Source organism: Ovis canadensis, chromosome 5, assembly GCF_042477335.2.
Source record: "Ovis canadensis isolate MfBH-ARS-UI-01 breed Bighorn chromosome 5, ARS-UI_OviCan_v2, whole genome shotgun sequence".
Taxonomy (NCBI): Eukaryota; Metazoa; Chordata; class Mammalia; order Artiodactyla; family Bovidae; genus Ovis; species Ovis canadensis.
In genome coordinates, this window is record NC_091249.1 from 37,317,465 (window position 1) to 37,344,732 (window position 27,268).

At 36.7% G+C, this 27,268-nt stretch overlaps 1 protein-coding gene across 1 annotated transcript in view; it reads right to left on the bottom strand.

The window, feature by feature from the left end:
• Window positions 1–27,268, bottom strand: part of ADAMTS19 (ADAM metallopeptidase with thrombospondin type 1 motif 19) — a 262,774-nt gene that overhangs the window by 150,033 nt on the left and 85,473 nt on the right. Inside the window, exon 7 of the mRNA XM_069591632.1 lies at window positions 23,183–23,226. Coding sequence (XP_069447733.1) covers window positions 23,183–23,226 — 44 coding nt within the window. The remainder of the gene's footprint in view (window positions 1–23,182; window positions 23,227–27,268) is intronic.

The following is a 27,268-nucleotide window of genomic DNA, read 5'->3' on the forward strand; positions in this document are numbered from 1 at the left end:
TTAAAGCTTAAACAGTAAAGCATCTTGAGAAGAAAAATATTTTAAGAATAGACACTTTTCATAATAATTCCTTAAGAATTATGTATCCCAGTCTTATCCCTACAACATGTCTTGCCAAAGTAGAAATATAAAGTATCTGATTTATGTTCTGGCCAGTATCTAATAAGAAAGACACCAGCAGCCAAGAAATAAAGCAAGATAAGCTCAGCCTTTCTTTTATTATAAACCAAGAAAAGATAACCATTGTCCTATCATGAATTCATTTCTATGCAGAAATACACAGCCTGAGCACCTGGGATGCTCAATCATTACACTATGCACTGAGGACAAAAATAAGTATTGAGCAAGATTGTTGTCCACAAAGTGATTAGAAGGAGAGGGAGTGAACGGAATGAGTTATAAGAAAAGTAGTACTAAAGTCTGCCAGGTACATGGATAGAGTGAGAGATGATCCAGAAGGGTAAAAGTGGAAATTAATCAGGGTTCTGAAGGATGGGTAGAGTTTCCACAGTGATAAAAAGAGTAAAAAACAACAACAAAGAAATAGCCTTCTTCTTCTAAATTCTAAAACAATACATTTGAACAGACTCACCTAAAATCTGCAAAATTTATCAGCTTTTAAAGCAGGTCTTTCTAGTTATAATTTTTTTTATTCATCTGAGAATGTTCTTTCATTCCTGCATTCTGTCATATCAGAAATTCATTCTGGATTTCAATTTCCATCTATTTTGTCAATCCTTTCTTTCACTATTTCAAAAAGTTGCGCCATCAGCTGACTTTCATGGTTTGCCAGGAAAAATCTGCTGTCATTAGAATCACTGTTCCCCCAGAAATAAAACGGTGTTTCTCTGTGTCATTTTTTTCTTTGTTTTTAGCTGTGTTTGTGGTAATTCTGACTGTGACATCTCTGGCTTCAAGTATTTCTTGTTGGGAGTTTACTTGGTTTCTTGAATCTGATGGTTTAAATCTTTTGCCAAATTTGAGAAGTCTTCAGTTGTATTTCTTCTCTCCTTTTGTTGACTTCTGGGACCTCTGACAACCGTTTGTTTTTTTTTTTAATTTGTTTATTTATTTTGATTGGAGTCTAAATACTTTACAATATTGTAGCGGTTTTTGCCATATATTGACATGAATCAGCCATGGGTGTACATGTGTCCCCCATCCTGAACACCCTCCCACCTCCCTTCCCATCCCATGCCTCAGGGTTGTCCCAGTGCACCGGCCCTGAGCGCCCTGTCTCATGCATCGAACTGGTGATCTATTTCACATATGGTAATATACATGTTTCAGTGCTATTCTCCCAAATCATCCGACTGAGTCCAAAAGTCTGTTCTTTACATCTGTGTCTCTTTTGCTTCTCACATATAGGGTCATCGTTACCATCTTTCTAAATTCCATATATATGCATTAATATACTGTATTGGTGTTTTTCTTTCTGACTTACTTCACTCTGTATAATAGGCTCCAGTTTTATCCACCTCATTAGAACTGATTCAAATGAATTATTTTTAATAGCTGAGTAATATTCCATTGTGTATATGTACCACAGCTTTCTTATCCATTCATCTGCCGACAGACATCAAGGTTGCTTCCATATCCTAGCTGTTGTAGACAGTGCTGCGATGAACACTGGGGTACACGTGTCTCATTCACTTCTGGTTTCCTCAGTGTGTACGCCCAGCAGTGGGACTGCTGGGTCATATGGCAGTTCTATTTGCAGTTTTTTAAGGAATCTCCACACTGTTCTCCATAGTGGCTGTACTAGTTTGCATTCCCACCAACAGTGTATTCTGCTGTGATTTATGTCAGAGAGTGTTTTGCCTATGTTTTCCTCTAGGAGTTTTAGTTTCTGGTCTTACATTTAGATCTTTAGTCCATTTTGAGTTTATTTTTGTGTAGGGTGTTAGAAAGTATTCTAGTTTCATTCTTTTACAAGTGGTTGAACAGTTTTCCCAGCACCACTTCTTAAAGAGATTGTCTTTTCTCCATTGTATATTCTTGCCTCCTTTATCAAAGATAAGGTGTCCGTATGTGCTTAGATTTATCTCTGGGCTTTCTGTTTTGTTCCATTGATCTATATTTATGTCATTGTGCCAGTACCATACTGTCTTGATGACTGTAGCTTTATAGTATAGTGTGAAGTCAGGCAGGTTGATTTCTCCAGTTCCATTCTTCTTTCTCAAGATCCCTTTGGCTATTTGAGGATTTTTGTATTTCCATACAAACTGTGAAATTATTTGTTCTAGTTCTGTGAAAAATACCATTGGTAGCTTGATAGGGACTGCAATGAATCTATAGATTGCTTTATGTAGTATACTCATTTTCACAATCCACAAACATGGTATGTTTCTTCTTATATTTGGGTCATCTTTGATTTCTTTCATCTGTGTATTATAGTTTTCTATATATAGGTCTTTTGTTTCTTTAGGTAGATTGATCTTGTACATAGAAAACCCTAAAGACACCAACAGAAAATTACTACAGCTAATCAATGAATATAGTAAAGTTGCAGGATATAAAATAACACAGAGAAATCCCTTGCATTCCTATACACTAACAAATGGAAAGCAAAGAGCAATTAAGGAAAAAATTCTATTCACCATTGCATTGAAAAGAATAAAATACTTAGGCAAAGTAATGTCTCTGCTTTTGAATATGCTATCTAGATTGGTCATAACTTTTCTTCCAAGGAGTAAGTGTCTTTTAATTTCATGGCGGCAGTTACCATCTGCAGTGATTTTGGAGCACCCCCAAAGAAGTCTGCCACTGTTTCCACTGTTTCTCCATGATGGGACCAGATGCCATAATCTTCATTTCTTGAATGTTGAGCTTTAGCCAATTTTTTCACCCTCCTCTTTCATTTTCATCAAGAACCTCTTTAGTTCTTCTTCACTTGCTGCCATAAGGGTGGTGTCATCTGCATATCTGAGGTTATTGATATTTCTCCCAGCAATCTTCATTCCAGCCTGTGCTTCACCTAACCCAGTGATTCTCATGATACACTCTGCATATGAGTTAAATAAGCAGGGTGACAATATACAGCCTTGACATACTCCTTTTTCTATTTGGAACCAGTCAGTTTTCCCATGTCCACTTCTAAGGGTTTCTTCCTGACTTGTATACAGATTTCTCAAGAGGCAGGGGAGGTAGTCTGGTATTTCCATCTCTTTAAGAATTTTCCAGTTTGTTGTGATCCACACAGTCAAAGGCTTTGGCATAGTCAATAAAGCAGAAGTAGGTGTTTTTCTGGAACTCTCTTGCTTTTTCCATGATCCAGCAGATGTTGGCAAATGTGATCTCTGGTTCCTCTCTCTTTCCTAAAACCAGCTTGAACATCTGGAAGTTTACAGTTCATGTATGGCTGAAGCCTGACTTGGAGAATTTTGAGCATTACTTAACTAGCATGTGAGCTGAGTGCAATTGTGCAGTAGTTTGAGCATTCTTTGGCATTGCCTTTCTTTGGGATTGGAATGAAAACTGACCTTTTCCAGTCCCATGGCCACTGCTGAGTTTTCCAAAGTTGCTGACATATTGAGTGCAGCACTTTCACAGCATCATCTTTTAGGATCTGAAATAGTTCAACTGGAATTCCATCACCTCCACTAGGTTGGTTCGTAGTGATGCTTCTTAAGGCCCACTTGACTTCACATTCCAGGATGTCTGGCTCTAGGTGAGTGATCACACCATCGTGACTATCTGGGTTGTGAAGATCTTTTATGTACATTTTTTCTGTGTATTCTTGCCACCTCTTCTTAATATCTTCTGCTCCTGTTAGGTCCATACAATTTCTGTTCTTTATCAAGCCCATCTTTGCATGAAATGTTCCCTTGGTATCTCTAATTTTCTTGAAGAGATCTCTAGTCTTTCCCATTCTATTGTTTTCCTCTATTTCTTTGCACTGATCATTGAGAAAGGCTTTCTTATCTCTCCTTGCTATTGTTTGGAACTCTGCATTCAAATGGGTATATCTTTCCTTTTCTCCTTTACCTTTTGCTTCTCTTCTTTTCTCAGCTACTTGTAAGACCTCCTCAGACAACCATTTTTCCTTTTTGCATTTCTTTTCCATGAGGATGGTCTTGATCACCACTTCCTATACAGTGTCACGAACCTCCATCCATTGTTCACCAGGAACTCTGTCTATCAGATCTAGTCCCTGAAATCTATTTCTCTCACTGTATAATTATTAGGGATTTGATTTAGGTCATACCTGAATGGCCTAGTGGCTTTCCCTACTTTCTTCAATTTAAGTCTGAATTTGCAATAAAGAGTTCATGATCTGAGCCACAGTCAGCTCCCAGGAGTGTTTTTGCTGAGTGTATAGAGCGTCTCTATAGACTCATAGGTGATTTCATGCTAAAAAAAACCTTTCAGTCTTCTTTCTAGGACTTATGTAAGACTGAGGGTGTTCTAATATATTATTCAATATGTCTAGGATACAATCCAAAATTACTCCCTTTGTAAAGAAATAGAAAAATCTCAATTTGCATGGGAAAAGACATTCAATAGATTTCCACTTTGAGATGGCACAGAGTTTGGGATTATCTGACAAAGACCAAAATATCAATTATAATGGTGTTCCAACAAGCAAGTACAAACATTAATGAAATGAATGGAAGGATGAAAAGTTTCAGCAAACAAGTATACTATATAAAGAAAACCTAAATGTAAATATTAGAATTAAGAAAAAAATAACTAAAATATAAATTTCTCTGGATACACTGAATAGTAGAATAGAGATGACAGAGAAAAAGAGTCAGCGAACTTAATGATAGATTGGAAGAAATTACTCAGTATGAGTAGAGAGAAGAAAGACTGGGAGAAAATATGAACAGAGTCCCAGGGATCTGTGGGAAAAATCAAAGCAGTTGTCAAATGCGACCTAATTAAACTTAAAAGTTTTTGCACAATGAAGGAAACTATAAGCAAGGTGAAAAGACAGCCTTCAGAATGGGAGAAAATAATAGCAAAGAAAGCAACTGACAAAGAATTAATCTCAGAAATATACAAGCAGCTCATGCAGCTCAATACCAGAGAAATAAACAACCCAGTCAAAAAATGGGCCAAAGAACTAAACAGACATTTCTCCAAAGAAGACATACAGATGGCTAACAAACACTTGAAAAGATGCTCAACATCACTCATTATCAGAGAAATGCAAATCAAAACCACAATGAGGTACCATCTCACGCTGGTCAGAATGGCTATCCAAAAATTCTACAAACAATAAATGCTGGAGAGGGTGCAGAGAAAAGGGAACCTTCTTACACTGTTGGTGGGAATGCAGACTGGTACAGTCACTATGGAGAACAGTGTGGAGATTCCTTAAAAAACTGCAAATAGAACTGCCATACGACCCAGCAATCCCACTGTTGGGCATACACACCGAGGAAACCAGAACTGAAAGAGACACATGTACCCAGTGTTCATCACAGCACTGTCTACAATAGCTAGGACACGGAAGCAATCTCGATGTCCACTGGCAGATGAATGGATAAGAAAGTGGAATATTACTCAGCTATTAAAAATAATTCATTTGAATCAGTTCTAATGAGGTGGATGAAGCTGGAGCTTATTATACAAAGTGAAGTAAGTCAGAAAGAAAAACACCAATACAGTATATTAATGCATATATGTGGAATTTAGTCAGATGGTTAACGATGACCCTATATGTGAGACAGCAAAAGAGATACAGATGTAAAGAACAGACTTTTGGACTCTGTGGGAGAAGGCGAGGGTGGGATGATTTGAGAGAATAGCATTAAAACACGTATATTACCATACGTGAAATAGATTGCCAGTCTGGGTTTGATGCATGAGACAGGGTGCTCAGGGCCGGTGCACTGGGACAACCTGAGGGATGGGATGGGGATGGAGGGGGGAGGTGGGTTCAGGATGGGGGACACATGTGTACCCATGGCTGATTCATGTGAATGTATGGCAAAAACTGCTACAATATTGTAAAGTCATTAGCCTCCAATTAAAATAAATTAATGAATTAAAAAAAAAAAAGCAGAGACATTACTTTGCCATCAAAGGTCTTATCTATTCAAGGCTATGGTTTTTCCAGTAGTCATGTATGGATGTGAGAGTTGAAGCATAAAGAAGGGTGAATGCCGATGAATTGATGCTTTTGAACTGTGGTTTGGAGAAGATTCTTGAGAGTTCCTTGGACATCAGGGAGATCCAATCAGTCCATCCTAAAGGAAATCAGTCCTGAATATTCATTGGAAGGACTGATGTTGAAGCTGAAACTTCAATACTTTGGACACCTGATACGAAGAGCTGACTCATTTGAAAAGACCCTGATGCTTGGAAGGATTGAAGGTGGGAGGAGAAGGGGACAACAGAGAATGAGATGGTTGGATGGCATGACCAACTCAATGGACATGAGTATGAATAAACCCCGGGTGTTGGTGATGGACAGGGAGGCCTGGCGTGCTACAGTCCATGGGGTCACAAAGAGTCAGACGCTGCTGAGCAACTGAACTGAACTGAACTTAGTTGGGCTCAGGTTTCATCTTCCAAACTTTCAAGGCTTCTGGGGGCTTTTTGTTTCATTGTCAAATTTTCACTATCGATTTTCAAAGCCTTTTCATTAATATTCAAATCTATGCTGTGTGTTTCTCAACATGGGGCTGAGGTAGCCCCATGGTTAGTAGATGATTTCTCAAAGAAATTTTAGGATCATATTCACACATATGCAACTTAAAGGTGAGCAAAGGACTTGGTAAACAATTTTATGGGATTAGTTTCCCTAGTTTCTTCCTCTCCATTTTCTCCCTGGTATCTTCCATATCCATGTGGTTCTCATTTTATTTCTGTTTCCAGAAAGTTTGGGCTCTAGTTACATCACTAAGTGCTTCCCTGGTGGCTTAGACAATAAAGAATCTGCCTGCAATGCAAGGGACTCAGGTTTAATCCATGGGGCGGGAAGATTCCTTGAAGGGGATGGCTACCCACTCCAGTATTCTTGCCTGGAGAATCACATGGACAGAGAAGCCTAGCAGGCACAGTTCATGGGGTGGCAAAGAGTGAGACACGAGTGAGTGACTAACACTAATTCACTAAGCTGTGTACTTCTCACGACTATATTTACTTCTGAGTCTCAGTAATAGGAGGACAGAGGCAAAAGGCAATGAGAATAAAAGCTCTGCAGATCAGAGAGGAAGGTTCCTCTCTCAGATTTTTCTGATTCCTATTGCTGCCACTGTTGTCTCCACCACCATTAGCATTGAATTGTTTTGCAGACAGGTCAAGAGAAAATGTAGGCAATTTTCTTAAAGGGGATACTTCCCCTACTTTCTCTGAGCATTAGGGAGACCTTCTTCCTGGATTTAAGCTAGAAATATTCCTGAGTGCTCTCTCTTAGTTCAGTTCAGTTCAGTCACTCAGTCATGTCCAACTCTTTGCGACCCATGAATTGCAGAACGCCAGCCCTCCCTGTCCATCACCAACTCCCGGAGTTCACTCAGACTCATGTCCATCGAGTCAGTGATGCCATCCAGCCATCTCATCCTCTGTTGTCCCCTTCTCCTCCTGCCCCCAATCCCTCCCAGCATCACAGTCTTTTCCAATGAGTCAACTCTTCGCATGAGGTGGCCAAAGTATTGGAGTTTCACCTTCAGCATCAGTCCTTCCAATGAACACTCAAGACTGATCTCCTTTAGGATGGACTGGTTGGATCTCCTTGCAGTCCAAGGGACTCTCAAGAGTCTTCTCCAACACCACAGTTCAAAAGCATCAATTTTTCAGTGCTCAACTTTCTTCACAGTCCAACTCTCACATCCATACATGACCACTGGAAAAACCATAGCCTTGACTAGATGGACCTTTGTTGGCAAAGTAATGTCTCTGCTTTTGAATATGTTATCTAGGTTGGTCATAACTTTCATTCCAAGCAGTAAGCGTCTTTTAATTTCATGGCTACAATCACAATCTGCAGTGATTTTGGAGCCTAAAAGAATAAAGTCTGACACTGTTTCCACTGTTTCCCCATCTATTTCCCATGAACTGATGGGACCAGATGCCATGATCTTAGTTTTCTGACAATTGAGCTTTAAGCCAACTTTTTCACTCTCCTCTTTCACTTTCATCAAGAGGCTTTTTAGTTCCTCTTCACTTTCTGCCATAAGGGTGGTGTCATCTGCATATCTGAGGTTATTGATATTTCTCCTGGCAATCTTGATTCCAGCTTGTGCTTCTTCCAGTCCAGCATTTCTCATGATGTACTCTGCATAGAAGTTAAATAAGCAGGGTGACAATATGCAGACTTGACATACTCCTTTTCCTATTTGGAACCAGTCTGTTGTTCCATGTCCAGTTCTAACTGTTGCTTCCTGACTTGCATACAGGTTTCTCAAGAGGCAGGTCAGGTGGTCTGGTATTCCCATCTCTTTCAGAATTTTCCACAGAGAGCTCTCTCTGCATATGGCCTAATAACCATTTGAAGTTTGGGCTGTGTGGAGTCCAGAAGAGAGAGAGAAAAATAATAAACTCACTGCTGGTTTGGTGGTACTTCGAATTCTTGTCTTCTTCCCAATCTGCATGCTACTATTTACTTTTTAAAATCCTCAAATAGCTGTTCCATTCTCCCATGTTTAATAGCTGCATTAAATGAAAGAGAAGGATGGAGTGTTTACTCCAGTACTAGACAGTTTCTTCTTGGCAAAAAAAGACAGTAAGAACAAGCGTCTTGTAATTTTGGAGATAATTATCTGTGGAATTTTATTTCTTTTACAGTGCAAATGAAGCATCTCAATATGTTCTAGAGTTATTACCAGTCCAATCGCTTAAAGACCAGAATTAGGAAGGCAATGGCAAATGCTAAGTCGTAATTTTGCTCCATCATTAGATTATTTAAGTATTAAAGACATAAATCTTTTCAATATTTAGAAAAACATTTTATTCTGTATGAATTTATACAGTTTCTGCATTTTTACCATATTATCAGTAATAGCTGATAGTATTCTATATACCATGACCAAACTGACCTACTAACCATTTGCATTAAAATAATACAGGTTACCTCAATATTATTACATACTAATAAGTAAAAAATGATGAATAAAAGCTGTAAACTTCAATGTTTTTACTGAAAAAATAAATTATAAAGAAAAAATTGTAGTGAGATCAAGACCAGGCCTTATGATCATAAGAAGATTATTAAACTTTGACGACAGATAATATGCAGATTTTAAAAAAATGCTAAGTTTTTTCAGTACTCATGAGACATATACCAATGCATTTATTCTTAAAAGTCATGTAAAACTAATTATGGAGAGAAAGCTGGCTTAGAATAAAAAGAAGAAGAGAGAAAATGGGATTTATTTTTTTTTTTAGTTACCTACTCAACAGTAAGAAAGGATAGCAAGAAAGAAAATTTTTTTTTAATGTGTAAATAGTTTCATTATAGTCACCACTGTTACCTCTAGCATCTAGAACCTAATACACTTTGGGGTACAGAGTAGGCGCTCCAAAATATTAGAGAAAATTGAGTATATGAAAAATATATCTAGAGAGAAGGAGACAGAGAAGTAGAAGATCATCTGAAATGAATCAATAAAAATTGCCTCCGAAGGACAAACAGGAAGCACGGTTCTTAATATCATCTACATATGTTTCCAGACCTTTGGGTATCAGAGTTTAGAACATGATGAAGATTATCATCATTTTTATACCTGATATATCTGAGACTCAGATGTTAATAATGTACCAATAACCAATGCTTTCTGGTAATCTGGACTGAAAGAAAGCAGGACTGCCAAGAATGACGTGAAACCAGCTTCTAATACACAGTGAAGCTCATATGTTGATTTCTAGTAAGTTTAATTATTATTATTACTGAGGGATTAAGTGATTAAGTATTTAAATTACCAAAATAACAGTTATAGAATAAGATTTCTGAAATATGTACTTTTTAATATATGATATGAAAAGTGAAAGTGAAGTTGCTCAGCCATGTCTGACTCTTTGGGACCCCATGGACTTTAGCCTACCAGGCTCTTCCATCCATGGGATTCTCCAGGCAAGAGTACTGGAGTGCCATTTCCTTCTCCAGGAGATCTTCCCAACCCAGGGATCGAACCCAGGTCCCCACATTGTAGGCAGACACTTTACTATCTAAGCCACCAGGGAAGCTACAATTCTAATTAATGTGTAAAACCATCTCAAAAAAGTTCATTAAAAATAGAATGATCATATAGGCAGTTTGCCTGGGACAATCCATTTTATGCTTTTTTCCAAGCATAATTATTAATTATGCCTCCTTTAACTTTTCTAAGTGTCTTAGTATTAATTATGATAGGATCACCTTATCAATAGATGAACATTGAAGTGAAGTGAAGTTGCTGAGTCATGTCCAACTCTTTGCGACCCCATGGACTGTAGCCTACCAGGCTCCTCAGTCCATAGGATTTACCAGGCAAGAGTACTGGAGTGGGTTGCCATTTCCTTCTCCAGGGAATCTTCCCGACCCAGGGATTGAACCCGGGTCTCTCGCATTGTAGACAGACGCTTTACCATCTGAGCCACCAGGGAAGTCCTAAGATGAACATTATAGGCATTTATATTTCAAAGCTTGAGTCATGCCCCAGGCCACCCAGATTCCCTTGCATTTTCTTATTTTCTTTGCTGGAGACCCAGAGATTGGTGCATTTTCCTATATTCTATGCTGGTACCACCCAATTTACCTTCTTGGAAACCAGTTTTCCCCACCTCTTTTTTTCCTGCTCCACAGGTGCTCAGACCCATGTCACTTTAGTTTGCTTTTGTTCATCACTGATGAGACAAGGGAAAAGAAATATTACATGTGGAGAACTTGCAAAGATTACAGGAAGGTAGTAAATCCTTACAAAATCCTCTTGAAATCCTATCACTGTTGCACTGTCCTGTCGGTATGATAAGTGAATATCTCTTTGAATCTCCTTCCCTAACAAACATGTTCTTATTTCTTATTCTGCTTTCCCAAGAGGGTCATATTCTCCACTTTCATCTATAATGGTGTCATTTTCTTCTAGTGTATAAATCCCCAATTGATGTATGACGATATGAATCCTTTAGTCTGAATGTGTTACTTTCCTATTGCTGCATAACAAATTACTTTAGTAATGCAGTGACCTAAAGTAACTCCCATTTATTACTGCACAGTTCTACTGGTCAAGAGTCTGGGATGGCTTAACTTGGTTCTCTGCTGAGGGTCTCAAAATGCCAAAATAAAGATATCATCCAGGCTGGACTCTATCTAAAGGCTCTGGGTAAATACCAGCTTCCAAGGTTGCTGGCACAATTCAGTTCCTTGCCTCTGCTCTTTGAAGGGAGACTGCTAAGGTGAGATCTTCATACCTTAAGGTTAACTGAGGGGCTGTAATTACACCTGCAAAATCCCTTTCAGCAGTACCTAGATTAGTGATTGACTGAATAACCAGGATATAGGAATCTTAGGAGTGTCATCTTTAGAATTCTGTATACCACACTGAATACATTCCATCTGCATTTCTGAGAACATCTACATTGAAAACTGAGCAACAAACACTCATGACAACACATCTCACACAAATATGAGGACTTCTGGGTATCCAGACCTGGCACTAGTTTATCTAAAATTATATACATTTAAGGCTGATACATTCTTTAATATATTTGATAATTTCTAATTATACACCCCACAAGATTGAGTGGGCAAATCCCCCCCAATATCATCCCCAATAAATGTATTTGAACTCCATTGAAGATATAATTATGCTAACAATTCATTTAGAAAGATTTATATAATAAAAGCAGCTGTCCCCAGCCTTTCAGGCATCAGGGACCAGTTTAGTGGAAGACAATTTTTTTCACGGACCTGGGGGTGTCAGGATGATTCAAGTGCATTACATTTACTGTGCATTTTATTTCAATTATTATTACATCAGCTCCACCTCAGATCATCAGGCATTAGATCTCAGGGCTTGGGCACCTCCATAATAAAAATTAACTTAATTGTTTGCCTAGCCCAAAGAATTACAAATTTCAAAATAGTAAATTATGGATTTTCAGTAGAAAAAATACACATTTCTAACCAAAAGGGTATAAAAGGAGAGTTAGTAATTTCTTTAAGTATTTTCATTCTCTGAAATTCTCTGTTCTTTAGGTGCCACAATGCAAGAGAAAATGCCATAACTGCTGTTTAATGAAAATTAAGCTATTTAAAAGAAACTGGCATGACCTCTTCTCACTTAATAAAAATGATTACTTCTGCTAAAATGTGGTTTGGAGAACACACTGGTGCTTGAAAAGGGAAGTGTCTGGAGATTGTCACACGAACAGTGTCAACATAAAAAGATTATTTCAGTATATTTTAGTCTCTGACTATGTTTCTTGTGTGGCAGTTGCTTCCTAGGTGGTCTGCACGCCTGTTTGACAGTTTGCATGTATATAAAATCAGAATTATTCAGAAGCTTACAGAAGAATAAGCCATCATTTCAACCTGCTGAAAGTCAGAAAAATGTTTATTAATAATAACAAAGCAGTAGAATGTAGGGAGCGTTAAAGTATCCCTGAATTGGATATCTGGTGGTTAAAAAATGCATCACTTCTTTTATCAACGTGTATATAAGAATATTCATGGCTGGGAATTCCTATTGATCAACATGGGCCTTTGCCAGCACTAAGCATTTACCAATTTTCTATATATAAAATATAAAGTTCTTAAAAGATTTCATGAAAACAATAATCCTTGATTACCAATCATTGCCAGGTTATGGCAGAATTTCACAGTATGTTCTGCAGAATTTCATAGTATGTTCTGCAGAATTCTAGGAGATGTAGCATCTCTTCAAGGGGTCTTCTAAGATCTTTCTAAGAGGCCCACAAAGTCAAAACTGTCAACATTCACACTAATGGTGCAAAAGCAATGCTAGGTAAAACTGTCTTCACTGTCAGTCATTTTATTTTTCACTGAAACTTACTCTCAGGGGGAAAATGTCAATTTCACTTTTTATATGTCCCAGATGAAGCAGTAATATGCAATTTTGTTAAATCTGAACTCCTGAGTATATGCATTTTTTAATGTTTTTCATAACCCAAAGAAGTAAGGATAAAACATTTTCGCTGCAGACTAAAATATCATGTTATCTCTAAGAAAACTACTGGGAGATGTCTGAGTTCTGAGCTAAACTCACTGTGCTTTTCATTGAACAATATTTTTAATTGAAACAAAGTCTAACAAACATTTAAAAAAGGGTTATTCAGATTTGGGGATCTGGCTGACACCCAAAAATGAACAAAGTGAATCTGTCACTCCAAGGAAACTAACTGATGGTACTTGGCAATAATAAAATTCAAGCTTTCAAGTGAAATTAGAATACTGGGAAACTTTTATCTGCCACTGAATGCTTCGCAGCTTCCCAAAATGTGAAGAATTTTTCTGATGAGATCAATAGTGATACTGACAAATATGATTTATATACATACATCGTAGAGTGAAATGTGTCAGCATTTAGATTTGCCTAATTCAGTGAACCAACATTTTGCAACCAATGATGCTCTAAAATGCTATACATAGTAAAAACATCCACTTAAATTGTAAGATATGCCAACAGATAATAATGTAATAGAGTATAAATGTTTACTGATATGTATTCAGATTCTACATAGCTACAACCCACTAATATTCAAGACACTACCACTGAGTTTTAGTGTGCTTTCAAAAAAGAACATTCGCAATAATCTGAAAATACCCATTCATTTTGGAACTACATATCTTTACGAGGCCAGATTTTCCTCATACACTTAGAGTAAAATAACAAATACCAACACTTTACATGCAGAATCAGATATAAGATCCTGCTGCCTTCTACAAGCCAGATCTGAAGAGATTTGCAAAAATATAAAACAAATTCGTATCTTCTCGCTGATTTGTTTTGCTTAACACCAATTCTCCAAATCAGTGCCATGGCAAATGTGAATATTGAGAAAGTGGCTTTGTGACCAAGTCGCAGCTGCAGCATGTATAAAAATATATAAAATAATACTTTAAAAGTTCTTTTTATGAAATTTCACTTCTAGCATACAAATGCTAAAATAAATAGCAAACATCTTAAATGCAAGGCTTGGTATATAAGTGAGGAAAATACTCCCATGGGCCTAAAGAAATAAAAAGTAAAATGTACAATTTGGAGCTGGCACTAATGTACTTAGTTGCCTGAGGGCATTCACCAAACTCAAATCCAAAGGTACTCAGCTTTAGACACCACACTGATACAAAGACAGTGACTTGACACACACAATGGAAAGAAAGCTGCAAAACTGTGACCATTTGCACATGGCATGATATTAGATGGATAAAATCCTAAAGACCTCACCAAAAAACAGAATTAACAAAATAATTCAGCAAAGTTGCAAGATACAAAATCAACATATAGAAATCTGTTGTATTTATATACACTAATAACAAACTATTAAAAGAGAAATGTAGAAAACTATCCTATTTACAATCTCATCAGAAAGAATACAATAACTACAAATAAATTTAACCCAAAGAGGTGAAATATCTGTACTCTGAAAACTGTAAGTCATTGAGGAAAGATATAGAAGATGACATAAACAAATGGAAAGATACACAGTGCCCATGGACTGAAAGAATTAATATTATGAAAATGTCCACATTACTCAAAGCAATCTACAGCGGTAATGTAATCCCTATCAAAATGCCCATAGCATTTTGCACAGAACTAGAGCAAACAGCTCGAAAATAAGTATGAAACCACAAAAGACCTCTAAACAGCCATAGCAATCTTAAAAAGAAGAACAAAGTTGGAGGCATCATACTTTCTGATATTGAACTATATTACAAAGCTACAGTAATCAAAACAGTATGGTACCAGCATAAAAACAGACACATAGATCAATGGAGCAGGATAGAGAACCCATGTAGATCACATGAAAAGGAGTTCAGACTGATAATTGAATTCTCAATAGCAATAATGGATGCCGGAAGGCAAGTGAGCTAGATGTGTGCTGTGCTGAAACAAAACTATGTACCCTGAATATTAGGATTCTACACTCAGTTACAATACCTTTCAAGTTCCAATTCATTGTTGAACAGAAATAGTGAAAATAAAGTCCTCTCCTTATTTCTGATTTCAAATGGGATCCCTTTAATGTTTCACTATTTTAAAAAACACACTCATATATTTTCTTGTAAATATCTTTAGCCTTGTTAATAAAGTTCCTACTTTGTCCTATTTTGCCAAGAGGTTGCTTTTTTATCATGAATGTATTTTGAATTGCCTAAAAGATATTTTCTTTATCCACTGTGATAATCATATGGTTTTTATCCTTAATTGGATTACATACTTATATTTTAAGATTTTCTCATGCTAAACTATCCCTCTATTTCTGGAATAAATCTTAAATAAAATAACCCTACTTGGTTATTTAAAAAACACATTATGAGATAATATCTGCTAATGTTCGATTTAGAATTCTTTTATTTCCTGAGTGAGAATGGCTTATTATTTTTCCTTCTTACACTGTCCACTTTAGAATATGGTAAGAAATTTATATGGTTTTAATTCACTTTTTCCTGCCATCTACAATAGCTTGTATAATATTGGAATGATCCAGTCTTTGGAATTTTAACAGAAATCTCTGCGAAATCATCAGGGCTTGGTTATTTTCTTAGAAACATATTAAACAACTGACTATTTTTGGTAGATTGTTAGTGAATGATATAAGGTAATTTTTGTCTAGTCACTTAGCTAGAAATGATCAACTATAGTTAATCATGCTTGTCAGTACAGACACAGTTTGTTGCTCTTTATATATACTTATGTATCATGATCCAAATTTTAGTTTTTTATCTAATCCCAAACCCTTCACCAGTTCTTTAATTATAGAAACAGAATTTTTGATCCCACAGTCCAAAGACTTAAGGATACCATGCTTCCTTATTCCTTCTTTATAAGTTATGGAAGGGAATAATTAATTATTAGAAAGTACATTCCTTTTTTATGGTTGCAATATCAAAATATCACAAATTTGATTGCTTAACATACCCAAACTCATTATCTTACAATTTTCTACATTTGAAGGTTGATCTGGATCTCACTGGCTAAAACCAATGTATCACAAGGCTGTCCATGCTACCTCCTGAAGGCTCTAGGGGAGACTCTGTGTCCTTGCTTTTTCTAGGTTCTAGATAATTCTTCACCTGAGAATCTCTGCCTCCATCCTCAAAACCAGTAATAACGAGCTGAATCCTTCTTACAGGCACATCTCTCTCTGTGCCTTTCTTCTGGAATCATCTCTCCAACTCTGAGCTTTTATGCCTCCCTGGTCAACTTTTAAAGACTGTTGTGATTACACTGGGCATACCAGACAGCCTAGGATAATCTCCTTCTTTTAAAATAAGTTGACTGGGAGCCTCAGTGGCATCTGCAAGCTTCATTTCCCTTTACTATGTAACCTAACATATTCTTAGGTCCCAGGTCCATTAAAACATGAACATCTTCAGGGACCCTTATTCTGCCTGCCCAGAAAGTAAGGCAACTTCACTAGTAATAGCTGGGACTTGGATCCAGAATCATACTTTATTTCTCTTTAAATTTAAGAATAGCATCATAGTTCATCCAAAGGAACTAAAAACTCTGATTTAAACTATGACACAATTCTAATAGGGCACTGACTTCAAAACTAATCTCAGTTTCAGGGATGTTAAAACTGCACACACACATTTGAGAATTGACATTCTGTTGGTTAAAATATTTAACAGCATTTTTTTTTCTCCAGGTATCTATATACTTACCAACTAACCTGCCTAATTAAAACAAGAAGGAATGTGATTGAGGAGGTGGTGAAACAACTTTTGCTTTTTACCCTCTAAACAGCTTTTCAAACATAAACTTAATAAATAAGTATAACTTCTCAACTGAAACATTTATTTATAATATTCCATAACACTGATACAGTCTGGCTCCTTAAAGTACACATATCTTTTATACCAGTAAATAAACAAAACATCCTACTGTTTCAAATTTTACATGCTAAACTATATTATATATATAATATATATATAAGTATATATATTATATTTGCCACTTCTTTCTACATTTTAATGTATACAATTTTATTCTAAAACTTCATTCAAAGGTATTTTTCTCATCTTCAGATTTCTAGTTGTACTGTCCCTGGGTACACAAATGCATTTATTGCAAAATTGATACTTAACCTGAAGAAAGTAAAGAAAACCACTAGGCCATTTAGGTATGACCTAAATCAAATCTTACGATTATACAATGGAAGTACAAATAGATTCAAAGGATTAGATCTCATAGAGTGCCTGAAGAACTATGGACAGAGGTTTGTAACACTGTATAGCAGGCAGTGATCAAACCATCCCCAAGAAAAAGAAATGCAAAAAGGTATAATGGCTGTCTGAGGAGGTCTTACTAATAGCTGAGAAAAGAAGAAAAGTGAAAGGCAAATGAGAAAAAGGAAAGATATACTAATCTGAGTGCAGAATTCCAAAGAATAGCAAGGAAAGGCTTCCTAAGAAAGCCTTCCTAAGTGAACAATTCAAAGAAACAGAGGAAAATAGAATGGGAAAGACTAGAAAGCTCTTCAAGAAAATTAGAGATACCAATGGAACATTTCATGCAAAGATAGACACAATAAAGGACAGAAATGGTATGGACCTAACAGAAGCAGAAGACATTAAGAAGAATGGTCAAGAAGATACAGTAGAACTAAAAAGACCTTACCGACTCAGATAACCACAATGGTGTGATCACTCACCTAGAACCAGATACCCTGGAGTGTGAAGTCAAGTGGGTCTTAGGAAGCATCACTATGAACAAAGCTAATGGAGGTGATGGAATTCCAGCTGAACTATTTCAAATGCTAAAAGACGATGCTGTGAAAGTGCTGCACTCAATATGCCAGGAAATCTGGAAAACTCAGCAGTGGCCACAGGACTGGAAAAGGTCAGTTTTCATTCCAATTGCAAAGAAGGGCAATGCCAAAATAAATGTTCAAACTACTGCACAATTGTACTCATTCCACATGCTAGCATTGTCACGCTCAAAATCTTCCAAGCTAGGTTTCAACAGTACATGAACTGAGAACTTCCAGATGTTCAAGCTGGATTTAGAAAAGGCAGAAGAACCAAAGATCAAATTGCCAACATCCGCTGGATCAGAAAAAGCAAAAGAATTCCAGGAAAACATCTACTTCTGCTTCATTGACTACGCTGAGGCCTTTGACTGTGTAGATCACAACAAACTGTGGAAAACTGACTTCAAGAATATAGGAATACCAGACCACCCTACCTGCCTCCTGAGAAACCTGTAAGCAGGTCAAGAAACAATGATTAGAACTGGACATGGAACAATGGACTTGTTCTAAACTGGGAAAGCAATACATCAAGGCTGTATACTGTCACCCTGCTTATTTAATGTATATACAGAGTACATCTTGCAAAATGCTGGGCTGGATGAAGCACAAGCTGGAATCAAGATTGCTGGGAGAAATATCAATAACTTAGACATGCAGATGATACCATCCTTATGGCAGAAAACCAAGAGGAACTAAAGAGCCTTTTGATAAAGGTGCAAGAGGAGAGTGAAGAAGCTGGCTTAAAACTCAACATTCAAAAAACTAAGATCGTGGCATCCAGTCCCATCACTTGATGGCAAATACAAGGGGAAACAATGGAAACAGTGACAGACTTTATTTTCTTGGGCTCCAAAATCAATGCAGATGGTAACCCAGCCATGGTATTAAAGTACACTTGCTTCTTGGAAGAAAAGCTATGACAAACCTAGACAGTGTATTAAAAAGCAGAGACATTACTTTGCCAACAAAGATCCATCTAGTCAAAGCTATGGTTTTTCCATTAGTCATGTATGGATGTGAGAGTTGGTCCATAAAGAAAGCTGAGTGCCAAATAATTGATGCTTTTGAACTGTGGTGTTGGAGAAGACGCTTGAGAGTTCCTTGGAGAGAGTCCCTTGTAAGGAGATCAAAGCAGGCATTCCTACAGGAAATCAATCATGAATATTCATTGGAAGGACTGATGCTGAAGCTGAAGCCCCAATACTTTGGCCACCTGATGCAAAGAGCCCAACTCATTGGAAAGACCCTGATGCTGGGAAAGATTAAGGGCAGGAGGAGAAGGGGATGACAGAGGACAAACGGTTGAATGGCATCACTGACTCAATGCACATGAGTTTGAGTAAGCTCCAGGAGATGGTGAAGGACAGGGAAGCCTGGCGTGCTGCAGTCAACGGGGTCGCAAAGAGTCGGACGTGACTGAGTGAACAATAACAACAACAAAGATGCACAATGCTATAAAGGAAAGCTGTCTCTCATTATAGAAAAATCTGAGACAGAGATTTCAACTGTGTGCCACTTACTAACACTGATGCTGGACAATGCGTAACCTGTCCACAGGGAATAAAATGATGTGATAGAGCTAGTGCCTACTGAGTGCTGATTAAAAACTAGCTATCTTTGTGAAATCAGTAATACAGTCTTTGTGAAATCTAATTTAAAAGTGAGGAATTCAGACCTTCAAGGTGTTAAACATGTGTCCACATTCATGCCTGTAAAAAGCAGCAGAGACTGATTTGAATCTAGATGTCTGACTTCAACATCCATGCTCTGTTTTGTTTCAGAGTTTTCTTCATCTGTAAAGTAATAATGATAAAAAAAAAAAAAACTAGAGAGTTTCAAAAAATAAATGAGAAAATATCCATGGAAGTGTTTCTCAAGTTACAATGAGCAGTATCAGCATCACACTGCCTTTAAAATATAGGCATTTCTTTCCAGGTACAATTAAAATTAATAACCTGAATTCAAAGTTTTTAACTACTGTCCTTCCCCTCTCAGTATACTTAGGAGAGCAGGGGAAATTTTCATGGTAATCATTCAGGCCCATGTTATCCAAACCAATAAATACTAAATCCACTTCTTTCCTTTCTCCTTTTCTTTCAGTATTTTCATTCTAGTATCCAATGTGAAATGAACTGACTTCACATCAGAAATAGATAAAAGGAGAAGGCATATATAAACTTAAGAAAGCATCCGACCCCAAAAAAACACAAAACCCAAAATACTCATAATAGTGCATGAAGAGATTCACAAATGTGTATCAACAGATATTCAGTTGATTTAAGACCTAAATCTCTTCTGTTTTGTTATGCTAGAGATTGAGAGCTGTTAAGATGACCAATAGGCTATACATGCTTATTTAATTTGGGTTACAAATTACAGAGCAGTTTATCAGTACTCCCTTAATAAGAGTGGGAATTATTAATATTGCCCCATATTCTTCTTCTCCAATAAAAGAGTATATAAATATCATGGAAGCTCTATGCCTTAGGCTGCAATTTCCAGAAATGAAAAGCTTTAAATTGGTTTAAATAGAAAGAGATATCTGGGGCTTCCCGGGTGGCACTGGTGGTTAAGAATCTGCCTGACAATGCAGGACATATGAGAGACGCAGGTTCGATCTCTGGAAAGAAATAGTTCGATCTCTGGAAAGAGAAGAAAATAGCAACCCCTTTCACATTCTTGCCTGGGAAATCCCATGGACAGGGGAGCCTGGTGGGCTACAGTCCATAGTGTAGTGAAGAGTCAGATATGACTGAGCATCTGAGCACAGTAAGGGTATTTACTGGCTTACACATTCAGAATCTCAAAGGCTAGACTGGGTCCAAGGCAACGAGAATGGCATGATTCAACAGTGTCCTTGAGGATAAAGACACCCTTCATCTCTCCATTGTGCAGTGTATGAATTCATATTTATCTGAAGACTAATTTCCTTTGTGACTATACTGATCAGTTGCTGTGGGACAGATATGACCAAGCTTCAGGCATGAAAAATGTTCCTTTCTTCAGATTCACGAGGCAGACATAGGTTACAGGTTACATGTCCCAACCATGGCAAGGCCATATGCTGACTGGCTTAAGCCTGAGGCCCAGAAATGATCCCTCTGATCAGCCTATATGAATCATGACCCATCCACAGAAGTATATCCTTTTCTACCTGGCATCGTGGCTGCACAGTGGTGGATGTATGAGTGATAGGGTGGCAACCACCACATCTACTTCACCCTAATGTCTTTATAAATCTTGCCAGTGTAGGTCTCTAGGCAGAAGCATGGATCATGTGAAAAGACATTTTATGTGGGGACAGGGAATGGGATGAAGATACTACTCTTCTGATTTGGTTGTTAAAAGTTTTCTCACTTAACATCCCCTGGGGAAAAAAAATCTCATATTTTTACTCTGCTCAAGTTGAAATATGAACAAAGACCTCCATTTCATATGTGGGATAAGAAAAAGAAATGCTGAAAGATACAGAGGGGAAAACTAGGATTTAGCAATGCCAGAGGAGACCATGAAAATATAAGTACTCGGAAACAGAAGGGGATATCGGAAAGGGCATCAGATTTTTCACATCATATGCTATATTGAAAATCAATTTTTATCAAGCTCTTAATGGACAAGTGAACAGAGCTGGGAACTGGTTACATCACTTTGCGGAAGAACCATACATATTCTCATTACACTAATAATTCCAAGTATACCAAGCTTCCTCATTATCCAAATGTGCTTCAACCCAGAATAAATATGCATGCTATTTTCAATTAGCAGATTTAGCAAGATATAAAACATAGTCATAGTCATAAAGAAATTGGTTCTCCTCATATGAGTAACTGATTCCTTAGTCCATGTGTACATACTTTAAAGAGGTGGTTAGAGACCATAATTATGGAATATATTGCCTGAGTTGCTCATTTTTCTCAGCTCTAATAAGGCAAAAAGTTGATCTGTCTATATTACAAGAAGGTTTTGGGGCCAACATAGCTGTTTAAGTAGAGGAAAAGGTAATTATTTTGAGACAAGCTTTCTTCATAATCAAATGCTTCCATGGTTAGGTAGATTAAAACTCTATATCAAGATTTAATTCCTGAAAATTCAGCCAAGAAGACAAGAAAACAGCAGGAAGCAAGTTAGTCATTTAACATTAGGAAGATCATCCCTAGATCTATTCAGCTTTTCCTCAGCTGTCCAGCTTGTTTTACTTTTCCAGTCACTTCTGAATCAAATATTCCGTTGATTCCATCATCTTCCACTTCATACTATTATAACTATTTTTCACTTATTATCTCAGATTTAATCATCTGAGGAGGCTGGTAAGAACTTAACAGAACTAGTTGCTTAAAATTATATTTTTAAGTACCACTGATACTTACAAAAATAGTTTATTCTCTTTTTCCCATTTTTTTATTGTTTGCCTCACAAGACATAAATGATACTTCAGTAATGGCTAAATTAAAATACTTATTACACTAAAGCGATGAACTCCACATGATAAATCAAAACCAGATCAAACTCTTAAATGTACCCTAACAATAACCCAATAGCAATGCCTTATTAAAACTATACAGTGTCCTAAAACTAAACATATATATAAATAGTTATATAATTTTATCTATCTATAGTTTCAGCTCTCTGTCTGGATATATGACTTAAAACTATACATATATATAGTTATAAAATTTTACCTATCTACAATTTCATCTACCTGCTTGGATAAGTCAATTTATATATGTTCATTTATACTAGCATAAATGTGGCCATTCTCTGAAAATTAAAAACTGTGGTCTATAGATTCTATTAGCTATACAGTTATGCCTTAGGGATTTTAGATATCCAAGACAAAATATTGAAAATTTGCTACTTTATGTACAGAAAATCCTCATTAGTTGGGCAAATGAGATGGACTTTCTTTCACCCAGTCTGCAAATAGCTTCAAATGTATGTAACTCAAAAATAAATCCATTAGTCAACTCTACTAACATTAACATATTTGCCTCAGTTTATGAATAATAACATAATTTAACTGAATCCATGTATATATTTCTGAGGAAAAAACACAAAGAATAACTCATGATATTTTTAAAGCATCATTTAAACTTTTATCCACTATATAGTACACATATGTCTTCAAGTTGTTTCACTAATAACTGAATTGGTGACAAATAATTTAACATATAGGTTGAAAACATACATCACTGATATTCTAAAAATATTTCACTATAACTATCACTGTCAAATAATTTTCAACATTTAAACAAATGATGTGTTTAAGCTCCCAGATCTCCTCTAAAGTGTAAAAATTTTTACATACACTTACCAACAGTATCACATGGTTCATCTTTGTGTACACAGAAATCTTTCCTAGAAAGAAAAACAGAAAATATAGTTTGTTCCACAAACAACAAAGTATATGACTTATTTTCAACAGTTATAATGAATAAGTGAATGACACTCTCTATCTCCAATAATTTAGTAAAACTGAAAATAGGATTAACTAATTTTTGATTCTAAGAAAATGTGAGAATAATTAAATTACTATACCTTTTACCTGATATAATCCTGAAACACTGCGTCTGATCCCAGGGATCAAACCCAAGTCACCTGCACTGCAGGCAGATATTTTTTTACCAGTTGAACCACAAGGGAAGCCTTTAGACATACTACTACTGCATATGTAATTGACTATAGAATACTATAAACATAACTTCTGTGTGCACTGGGAAATCAAAATACTCATGTGGTTTGCTTTGTTGCAGTAGTCTGGAACCAAATCTATAATATCTCCAAGGTATGCCTTTAACTCCATCTCAGTTTTTGACATCTCAAGTTAGACAGTTTTTTCTAAACCACTAGTGCATGTTTAGATTTACCTATATATTTGGCAATTTCTTTTCTCAGTAATATCTTGTATCATTGCTTTCTAGAGAGACTGTTATTCTTTAAGTGTGAGGACCTATGAATACCACTAAACGGTCCCAGACCATTTCCTTAATTCTCATTAGTCTGCATTTATTCACAATGGAAGAGTACGGTGACTGTAGAACTGTAGGCTGACTTTATCAGCCCTCAACACACTGAAGATATTTCATTTTATTCCAGCATTTATGAAAAAGACGTCTGTCATCAACTTGCAGTTTTCATTCCAATCCCAAAGAAAGGCAATGCCAAAGAATGCTCACTACTGCACAACTGCACTCATCTCACACACTAGCAAAATAATGCTCAAAATTCTCCAAGCCAGGCTTCAACAGTACGTGAACTGTGAACTTCCAGATGTTCAAGCTGGTTTTAAAAAGGCAGAGGAACCAGAGATCAAATTGCCAACACCTGTTGGATCATCGAAAAAGCAAGACAGTTCCAGAAAAACATCTACTTCTGCTTTACTGACTATGCCAAAGCCTTTGACTGTGTAGATCACAGCAAATGTGGAAAATTCTGAAAGGGGTAGGAATACCAAACCACCTGACCTGTCTCTTTGAGAAATCTGTGTGCAGGTCAGGAAGCAACCATTAGAACTGGACATGGAACAAAAGACTGGTTCCAAATAGGAAAAGGAGTATGTCAAGGCTGTATATTGTCACCCTGCTTATTTAACTTCTATGCAGAGTACATCATGAGAAACGCTGGGCTGGAAGAAGCAGAAGCTGGAATCAAGATTGCCGGGAGAAATATCAAGAACCTCAGATATGCAGATGACACCACCCTTACGGCAGAAAGTGAAGAACTAAAACAGTCTCCTGATAAAAATGAAACAGGAGAGTGAAAAAGTTGGCTCAACTTTCAGAAAACTGAGATCATGGCATCCGGTCTTATCACTTCATGGCAAATAGATGGAGAAACAGTGGAAACAGTGACAGACTGTATTTTGGGGGGCTCCAAAATCACTACAGCCATGAAATTAAAAGATGCTTGCTCCTTGGAAGAAAAGCTATGACCAACCTAGACAGCATATTAAAAAGCAGAGACATTACTTTGCCAACAAAGGTCAGTCTAGTCAAGGCTATGTTTTTCCAGTAGTCATGTATAGATGTGAGAGTTGGACTATAAAGAAAGCTGAGCACCAAAGAATTGATGCTTTTGAATTGTGATGTTGAAGAAGACTCTTGAGAGTCCCTTGGACAGCAAGGAGTCCATCCTAAGGGAAATCAGTCCTGAATATTCACTGGAAGGACTGATGTTGAAGCTGAAACTCCAATACTTTGGACAGTTGATGTGAAGAACTGACTCATTTGAAAAGACCCTGATGCTGAGAAAGACAAGGTGGGGGGAGAAGGGAATGACTGGAGATGAGACGGTTGGAAGGCCTCACTGACTCAATGGACATGAGTGGGAGTAAACTCCAGGAGTTGGTGATGGACAGGGAGGCCTGGTGTGCTACAGTCCATGGGGCTGCAAAGAGTCAGTCACGTCTGAGCAAGTGAACTGAATCAACTTGCTCTTCTTTCATTTGATTTTGATTAATTTTTTATTGAGCATTGACATAAAACATTGTTTCTGGTTAATTTCAAGATTTCTTTCTGTCTTAATATGAATAGTTCTGCAGCTCCACTAGTGTCTAGGTACTGAGTTTGTTTTATCTTCTTTGTTACTTGGTACATCCATTGGAAGATTCACAAATATACATCATAACCATTATTTATTTACCTAATTCCTCTGACGTTCTCTCTGCTCTTTTCCTAGAACTTCTGAAGTGTATATTCATTCTTCTCATTCTGATGTCAGTAACTGTCACTCTTTGGTATTTCCATCTCTTAATCTCTCTGTACAGCCTTCTGGGATAATCCTTCAGATCTACCGTCCAATCCACAGGTGCTCTCTTCAACTGCATCTACTCTGCTCTTAAACTCAGAAACTAAGATTTTTAAGACACTTTTATGCTTTATTTTCTTCAATTTTCAAATTATCTTTTCTTTCAAAGTAGCTTTTTTCTCACACTTTGAATTTTTGTGTTTTCCATCCTGTGAACATGCTTTTTTATAACTTCTGTCAGTATTTCAAAATATTCTTTTTCATGCTCCTCAGCTCTAACCACGGGATATGTTGTCACCTGGTGTTTGGGAATCCTGCTCTGAACTCATTGGTTGAACATTTTTTGTGGACGCCTTGTGAGGTCAAAGTTAAAAGAGGGCCCCTTCACAGTAGTTTTGCATATGCTTTTACCAAGTGTTTCAACGTTGGGTTATATTCATGGTAATGAATACCCACAGGAGCCATTTTCTCCTAACGTGGGTTCATGGTTAAAACAGAAAGAAAGCTTCCTTCCCGTTGACAACCTGTGCTTGTTGCAAAACTTACCAGACCAAAATTTTATTAAGGGTGTAAGTATTCAAGGGTCCTGGCTGTCTGTAATCATTTCAGTTCCCACTTCACAAGGGCACAAACTTTTTTCTCTATATGGGAGTTCAACCCAAGAATCCCGATTTCTAAGTCCAACAAACTCCTACCAGGACAGCTATCACATTACTTCAGAAGCTTACTGCATTTTTCTTTGCCAGAGTCTTCTTGTGTTTGGCTCATCTGTGCATGTAAAAGGATTTTTATTATGCTGTTTCTACAATTCCTAGATGTTGATGATGGGAACATTTTCTCATTATTTACTCAGACAGATTATCACAAATTAAAGGAAGAGGGCACAATCTGTGACCTACCATACAGTAATTAAGCATACTGAAACATTTATTGTTAACATTAGATCTTAATATACATAGGCTTTATTCTAATATTATATTTTATATGATGCAGTTACTTTTACCAAACTCTTTAAAAGAATGAACAACTACCTCAGTATGATGTTCACATTGACCTCAATTGATATATTACTTCCTCAAAGATTTATTTCTACAAATAGGGATTACATTAGTTATAAATTATTTAAAAAATTAGTGATTAGTGCAATATTGTCATTTTCCTCTTAAAAGGTAGGAGACAGAAAAAAAAATGTGTTAACCAGACATGACTATGAATGAAGTAATTTAATATCAAAGCTTAATTACTAGAATTTTTTATTATTCCTTGAGGCAAATGTCTGACAAAGATGATTTTATGAAACAGATACAGAGTCAACTCTTGATTACTTGAGTAAAGGCAAGAAAGGTAAACACTTGATAAAGATGATAAAAATAATCTTAAATAATATATTTTTAACACAAGGGACAATACAGATTTATTATAAACACAATTCATTTAAATCACACCCATTAATTAGAAATACATTAACTATTCTGCAATTATAACAAAATAATAACAAGTATGAGACTTTATCACAGCAATTACTTCATAATTAGTTGAGGAGTTATTATTCCTGTTGGTCTCTCTGCCAAGAACACTTCTCCAGTATTTCACGAGGACAAAGGTCTGTTTAGTCAAAGCTATGGGTTTTTCAGTAATCACACATGGACAATAA